The 8,239-nt window shown below is 36.0% G+C and overlaps 1 protein-coding gene across 1 annotated transcript; it reads left to right on the forward strand.

Moving 5' to 3' along the window:
* Window positions 1–31: 31 nt before the first annotated feature.
* On the forward strand, window positions 32–1,643 carry LOC123560294 (keratin-associated protein 6-2-like). The gene is made up of 3 exons (XM_045352513.2): window positions 32–441; window positions 893–999; window positions 1,565–1,643. Exons 1-2 carry the CDS (start codon window positions 99–101, stop codon window positions 988–990), a joined length of 441 nt encoding a protein of 146 aa, XP_045208448.2. The 5' UTR covers window positions 32–98; the 3' UTR covers window positions 991–999; window positions 1,565–1,643.
* Window positions 1,644–8,239: the final 6,596 nt, after the last annotated feature.

Raw genomic sequence — 8,239 nt, forward strand, 5'->3', positions numbered from 1 at the left:
TTATACGGATGAATACAGCCTGAAACTCAGTGTGAAGTGAAAAGTGAAACATTTGGGAAACGGGTTCATCTTTCAAATTATTGTCTTTCAGAACAAACATGAAGATCACAATTTTCGCCACTGTCGCCTTGACCGCCGTCGTTGGTATGGCATTTGCCGACGAAATGTTCAATAACTGGAACAACAACAACGGATGGGGCAATGACGATGGATTCGGTGGTGCTTCAGGATTCGGTGGTGCTTCATTTGGAGGTATCGGCCAGATCAGTGGCGGAGGATTCGGACAACAAGTAGGATACGGTTCCGGATACGGCTCAGGATACGGTTCAGGCTATGGATCAGGATACGGCTCAGGATACGGAAAAGGATACGGTGTAGCACAGGCTTCTTACATTCCAGTTCCAGCTATGCCCAAGACCGGAGGCTCTGGCAACTCTTTCTGTAAGTTTGCTTCTTTTGTTCTACACTTGATGTTTTCAACAGGGTTTGTGTCAACCTAAAGGCATATTTGTACCAGTTTCTACCTTCAATAGCATATTAGTATCAATTTCTCTTATAAATAGTTTGTTTGAACGACATTCCTTAGTCAATAGCTTATTTATATCAGATTCTCTTATCATTAGCACATTTGTATTAAATTCTCTTATCAGTAGATTCTGTTATTAATAGCACATTTGTATCAGAAACAAAGAAGCTGGTACTTCGAAGCTATTTAAGGTCATATAAGCCAAAGTTTCAGTTTTGTGCATTTGTTGGGTAACTTACAAACAAAGTGAACACGGTGGCATTTTCGCATTTTCATCAAACTTGGCAATACTGTTGTTGAATATAACATGTTTTATAAGTTCTAAGTGAAGATTGCTGTATGATGTTCATTCCATTTGTTTTTCAGTGTCCATCTTTGCTTTGTTGTTCCTTCTCCCACTCCTGTTCAACAGATCTTCCAGCCAGGACCAGATTATCCTCCTCAACTCAACACTCGAGGGTTAAATCATCTATGTAAGTTTTATACTACATGTGTTTTATTTCAAAGTCTTAGATGGTCCTCTGTGACCAAACGATTAAGTTCTTTGACTACAAATCACTTGCCCTCGCCGATGAGTGTTCAAAGCCTGGCTTTGGGTATATAACTCTTCATGTGAGGGAGCCATCCAGCTTACTTAAGTGGTTCTAGCCGGGTGCCCGTCCATGCATAAAAATGCCCGGGAGACACCTGTGGTCTTCTTCCACTGTCAACAAGCTTGAAATGTTGCCATATGACCTAAATGAAAATAATGGAAATAATTGATACCATACAAAATAACAGTAGGCAGTGGTACTCGCCACTTCTTATCTAAATGCATTGTTTTTTCTTTAAATTGTTAGGCTAAGGTACTCGCCCACTTATCTAAAGACACTGTTTTTCCTTAAATTGTATTCATTTTTCTAAATTTGCGACAATCTATAGTTGCATCAAAGAAAGGTGTAAGTAAAGGAACATGTGCTAAAGCTCAAATTCCACTGTTTATGTCTCTCTTACCGCTCGAGCAGTCATGATTTATCATTTTAAAATTGTTATTTTCAGATTATTCACCACATGCTTCGCCAGCAGTTACCAATGCCACACAGTGCAGGTGCGTTTTGATCACAGCGCCAACCTTCGCAATATTTACATCGTATTTATTGTTATTACATTATGTAAAAATAAAAATAGAAAAAAAGCTTGATCTTGCTTTGCTTTGAAAATTTACATCCTTTTTCAATATGATCACTCCCGGGGTCATACAGCATATATTTCACTAACAAATACAAAACCCTGTATTCAGCTCCCAACGAATACGGAAAAATATTCAATGGAAATGACCTAATGATGGCGTCTCGACATTCCATGTGTTAATTTCAAACGAGTTTTCAATCTTATTCATCTAAAAGTATAGTAAATTTTGACTGAAATAACACTAGAAATAGGTATATGTTTATAACAAAAGGGTAATTAAAATAGTACCTTGATCTCGTGGATTTTGCCAGGGCGGACCATACGCGAAGCAAGCGTCTCGTGGGATCCTGGCCTGCCAAAATCCGCTCGAGCCGGAAACAACATTACAGATCAAGGCACTATTATAGTAACCCTATTATATGTCATTTAAATACATGCGACTACAGCTCAATAATAAGTGCACATCATTCTCAGGTGAAAAGTAATTATGTGTTCCCCATTCGCACGTATCCGCTGATTTATCATCCAAAACATTCTTCTGGTGGAATCGCCAAAATGGCAACTGGCTACTTTAAATAGATGCAAACAAAAAGTGGCCGTTGTTGTAAATTGACACATTATTTTTTGCAAAGTAGCAATCCTCCGTACCATAAAGTCCGAGGTGATCAGACTGATAAAGTACAAAAAAGTACAAAACAGCTCCGAAAGGGGATGAAAAAAAATCAACAGCCTTGCTGGGATTTTCACAATGTTCCATACCGGTATTCACTTTCTTTTACCAATTTTCAATGTTAACGGTGGTTGCGACATTTAGCGGTGTTGCGGCATTTAGAGGTGGTTGTGACATTTAGCGGTGGTTGCGGCATTTAATGGTGCTTGGACATTTAGTTGTGGTTGTGACATTTAGCGGTGTTTGCGACATTTAACGGTGGTTGCGATATTAGCGGTGTCGCGTCATTTAGCGGTGGTTGCGACATTTAACGGTGGTTGTGACATTTAACGGTGGTTGCGACATTTAGCGGTGGTTGTGACATTTAGCGGTGGTTGCGACATTTAGCGGTGGTTGTGACATTTAGCAGTGTTGCGACATTTAACGGTGCCACATACATTATAGATGAATTAAACTTGGCTTGAAAGAAGACGGTCAATTTTTTATAATTAAACAGCGAAAAACTAGTAAATGGACAAAGTGTTAACAGATGAAATACGTGCTAGCATATATATCAATGAAGATTCAACCAAGCAGCTGTTTAAAACATATACTATGAAATCCAAACGTTTTGTTCAGCAGAAAATATGCTTTGAAGACTAAGTAAAATGATTTCTTATTAGCTGGATTTTTGAGGGAAAAAACAATCATGCTGAGGCATTATGTTCAAAATTATCGAAATTCTTGATTTTTTTCATGGCCTGGAACGGAAAAGGGTTGTTTTCTTTGGTATAACAATGTCAGATTTTCGTCCTTAGCAATTAATAACCTGCTGTAATCTGTGACGATGGAATCGCCTCACGTATACTGTTTCATCTCTTCGAGTCGAAAGAAAAGCCTTTTCGAGTAATTGTTCATAATCTATAAAGCGTCCTCATTCTGTACACAAAATACTGTACCTCGTCCCGTCAAATGCTGCCCAGTCGAACTTTGTCCTGCAATACGAAGGGAATGTTTGGACTATATTTAAGCTGTAATTGATTAGAATGTACATGTATACCACATTGTAAAAATACAAATTATTGTACAAACATAAACACAGAATGTCATTTTAGATATACCCATTCATAAGTTGAAACTTTGATAACTATAAAAAATGCTCCTTGTATAAAAGATTATAAATGAAACAAGAAATATCTTTAAAAATGATGGTCGGCGAATTGTAACCAGGAAAGAAGTTTATGAATTTTTCATCTAACATTCATCTTTCATCTAACATTTTTCCAATTGCAAAACTAAACACCGCACTTTAACAATTTAAATGGTTCTAATTTTTCGCAAAGGTTTCGTAGGGTTGCAATTTTGTTTCGTTTATCCTTAGACGAATAATTACAGCAGTAGTTTGATGAAGATTCATGAAGCGGTTCATGAGAAGAGGTCATTAAACGTGTTTATATTTTTAGCTAAATTGGTCCCTATCCCCATTTGTAACAAAATAGCAGGAGACCTTACGATATTGTTACACATCGAGTTTGATAAGAATCCATTACATTTTAGTGGTTAATGCGAAGAAAGGCATATCTACTTCTAGCTATAGTGGTCCCTAAAGGGCCCAAGTTCCTATATAAATAAATTTGGAAGAGGACCTTATGATGATGCTCCAGACCAAGTATGACAAAGATCCACCAAGCTGTTCATGAGACGCTGTATAAAGGCATTTCTAGTTTTAGCTCTAGCAGCCCCTAAAAGGGGTCAAATGTCCCAGCTGAACAAAGTTGGCTGCGGGCCTAATAAAGATGCCACAAATCAAGTTTGATTAGAATACATGAGAAAAGATCAAAGGATTTTTTTATTTATTATTTTTATTAATTTCTAAAATAGGCCAACTGATCCCGCTTTAACAAATGCATATTCGCTATTCATGAATCTTTGGACAATGACGTCACACCTATAAAAAAGTGAAGGTCAAGCAAAACATACAATTGTAATTATTTCAATATTTCTGTTTCATAAGCAAAGTTTGACTGTAGTCATATCACGTAGATAAACTGTATGCAGCGTACCTTTATTTCAGTGTAATGAGATTCAGTCATTATATAGCATATACATAATAAAACAGATTTCAACCGAGTTCAATATTTGCATACCATACCAAAGAAAAATATTCATATAATAAATCAGTTAAATAATTTATAACAAATATATCAAAGCAAACAAGTACTCATTTTAATATGCAATCTGAATAAGTCACAAAAGCAAGAAACCTTTTCATATACAGACGGCAATTGTAACAAGGAAAATCTTTTAAAAAGCACTTCTCTACATAAAAGACTCTTATCACACCCTTATTCATGTGATACGCAGACCGTATTCAGCTCTTTCTTTAATTTGATATATGTTGGTATTTGAACAGGTTTTTATCATATTTATTAAACTTACTTATCATTTTGAGATATATCAATATTCTTGCTAAATATACTGAGCCAAAGTTAGCTTTAAAACTGTGAACAGCGTCGTTTAGGATAAACGCTTTGTCTACATTTCACTCAGCGTAGCACAATCAACAGAGTGAAAGAAATTGACACTCTCGTCCAATCAGACAGAGTGTTGCATAAATCTTCCATTTTGATAAATTATCTATAATGCGTTATCAAGTAGTTTGATTTGCAAACTGAAGTCACGTGGCATAGGTAACGAATTCGTTCTCAGACGGCGTTCGCCGAAAAACGTGTAACATGTATTTCCTAAAGCATACTGGAACAGGGTATTGACTGAAACTGTAATGTAATTGATCAGTTTGCGTCTAAAATTTAAATATGATACCAATTACATACAAACTGAGTTCAGCATGGATATAAGGGTAGTATAATATAACATTTGTTCAGAAATGCATTGTGCAGATGCAATGTAATATTAATGAAAGATTTTGTGATTCTCATTTGCCATAATTCTGTCCTACTGTCTCTGGAAGCAAAATTACATGAACAAAAGAGATTTAAAAAAAAATCGTTCCATTTGCTTAACTATATGCATGTCCTGAGAAAATGTAAATGCACTTTCAGCACTGAAGCTATTATGTAACCACACTCAGTATAATTGGCCAACAATAAGTATATTAAAGAATATTGTGTTAGATTGTCTTGAACCCATTGTTCACAACTAATGTTTTTTGAGGCCCATCTATGCGAGAATCATCTTTCTGTCTAAAATTTGAATATATGAAATGAATCTATGTCTTGTTATATCCTATTTTCTGTAACTTCCATCAATAAATTTGAATATTGGATTCTCATAGTGGAAAGTTTTATTGAATCAAATCTTATGTTACCTTCCTCTATGACTATGACAATATAAGTTCGTGCGCAGCATCGAAAGTAGAGTTTTTCTGACAGTATGTAGGTATGCATATCCACTATTGTAGACAGCTGCTTTGTCTATTTTAATATAAAATATTAACATAAAATATTTTAGCATTGTGGAACTTTTAAAATACGACCAGAAACAAATGTATAAATGAACATTCTGTGGGTGCAATGTGTTTTGGGGTAATTTTGAGGGTGTGTTATTTGGTGGATGGAAATTGCTGGGGTAAGAAACAACAGAAGATATTTAAGCAATTTTAAAAGTGAAAACAATATAGTTTAGAAACACAAAGAAAGGAAGAAAGAAAGAGAAGTGGAAGGGCTGATGGGATTCTACGAAACAATATTGCAGTATTAGAAATATGAAGACAAGTTTGTTTGGGTTTTTTTTTTTCGTGGGGGTGGGAGGGGGTGGGACTAGGCATGGGGAGTCATGTATGTGATATGTTGGGAGTAACGTGGATTTGCGGGCTTGCATAATGATGATCAAGGATAGAAACAGAAAATATCAAAAACAAGGACATCAACATGAATGTATTCTGTATTCCTAGCCTTGACCGTTTTTGAAGACGAACCGTGAATGTCTTATGATTTCACGTCTAATCCAATAGACACACAAGTGCCTCTTTACTCGTCCACAAAAAGAAATATTAAGTTATAAATTAGATTGTGTTAGATTTTAGCACTGAACTGAACTTCTATACGAGATAGCTTGGACGATGCAGTTTTGTGCTACCCTATACTCTCATTGTTCTACATTGTAATTCCGCATTTCTGAACTTTTGAGGATATGATTTCTTAATATTTAGGTGTGTATAGTCTGTGATAATATCTATCCCTTCTGCTCAGATAATCGAGGGCTCAGAGCGAAACTAGTCTATCTGCTTCTATTTCTATATACACTTAGACTAGTTCCGCTCTGAGCCCTCGTAATGAAGAACTAAGTTTGCGGATTTCATGTTTGATCATTCAAGATAGGATCTCGCGTAACAGAAAGCAATGGGCAGTTCTGTATAAAATGCACTAATGTCCTTGTATGTGTGTTTTTGTTGGGGTTTTTTTTTGCATAATTTACATGTTTCATCAATCGTATTTTGATTGAACATTGCCCTGTTGGTTTGCAGAATATAAACTCCACGCGTAAGTTTCAATTTGACTAGTATTCGATTGGCTTCATGTATTGATATAAAATGTATTTGCCACCAGTGATGAGGCATACCTAACCTATACACATAGTTTTAAAGTTGTTGTTTTTTCTTCTTTCTTTAAATATTTACACTGGATATGAATGTTCTGTTCAAATTTGTGTAACTGACTGGTTAACGGTTCTTTTCCACATTTTTTCCCCTGTAATTCGTCTGGTTCTACAAACCGACTTGCACTTTTTACAGTCTTAACAGTTACTTGTCGTCTTGCTAATTGTTTCTTTTCGGAGACATCTGTTGTTAAAGTGTGTCATTGTTACATAGCATACATTCCAGAGCTCATAGTATGGTTAAATGGTCAACTTATAGATCGGAACCCCTCATCATTTAACATGGAGTTGGTAAAGGTAGCGTCATCAGCCGCCGACTGACTTGTACAAACTTTACGCGAACCCTCTACTTGATCGGCTAAAATGTTCAAGATTTGGTTGTTTAATTGGAAACATCGAATGCAATGAAGTGCCTGTGCAGATTATATAATAATAGATACGGAAATTTTACTTAGAATGACAGAAGATTTTTAAAATTGTGAGAGATATATACTACAGCCTAAACAAGACAGAAACCTTTCAAGTACATTGTATTACCAAACAGTGAGGAGTCCGAGAAAGTTGAATAGCATCAAATACATGTATATGACAACCCCGTAACAAAAGCAGAAAATAAGCACACATTTGGGAGTCAAACGATCAGAAACATTGAGCTCAACAGCCGAGAATGACGTAGACTATAATATAAAGAAAGAAAGACGAACTGTTTATCAACAAGTCTCCACGGTTCAAGTGGTATGGACATTCAGACAGTTTTGTTATTCCTGTACGATAAACTCTCAAAATCAAGTAGCTATGGCTAACAGTATTAGAAGCTGCTTTTGTATCGAGGAAAAAAGGACATGTATGACACATCACCCCTGAAATCCTTATCTATACAAAATCAGGTATGAAAGTTTTGACATTATGCCCATGTCTAAATCCAAGTTGTTGATGTATACCAAGTTTCATCTAAAATTGGATATAATCTGTAGGAGCTGAGTGCACAAGGTACAGATGCATTTGTAATATTGGTAAGCACTAAGAGGACATTAATCAAGAAAAAATATCCAGATTTGAAAAGTGTCAAAATACAAAATGCAGTTCATGTTGGTGTTTCTGTATGACGAGTACACAAGGTTCAGATGTAGTAGGTGGGGAGTAATGTGGATGTGTGCGTGTGTGGGGGGGGGGGGGGGGGGGGTGCTATATAATAACAAACATGATTACATACAGAACTGTGAAAAAGATTTTATGTTAAAAAGTGGCACCATTTTGACAAAATAAAAGTTACACAC

Source organism: Mercenaria mercenaria, chromosome 15 (genome assembly GCF_021730395.1).
Source record: "Mercenaria mercenaria strain notata chromosome 15, MADL_Memer_1, whole genome shotgun sequence".
In the NCBI taxonomy this organism is placed as follows: Eukaryota; Metazoa; Mollusca; class Bivalvia; order Venerida; family Veneridae; genus Mercenaria; species Mercenaria mercenaria.

Excerpts from the sequence above, each read along its gene's own strand:
- LOC123560294 (XM_045352513.2), top strand. The coding sequence starts at position 99 with ATGAAGATCACAATTTTCGCCACTGTCGCCTTGACCGCCGTCGTTGGT. Across the intron at positions 442-892 it reads AGGCTCTGGCAACTCTTTCT|TGTCCATCTTTGCTTTGTTG; the intron begins GTAAGTTTGCTT and ends TTTGTTTTTCAG.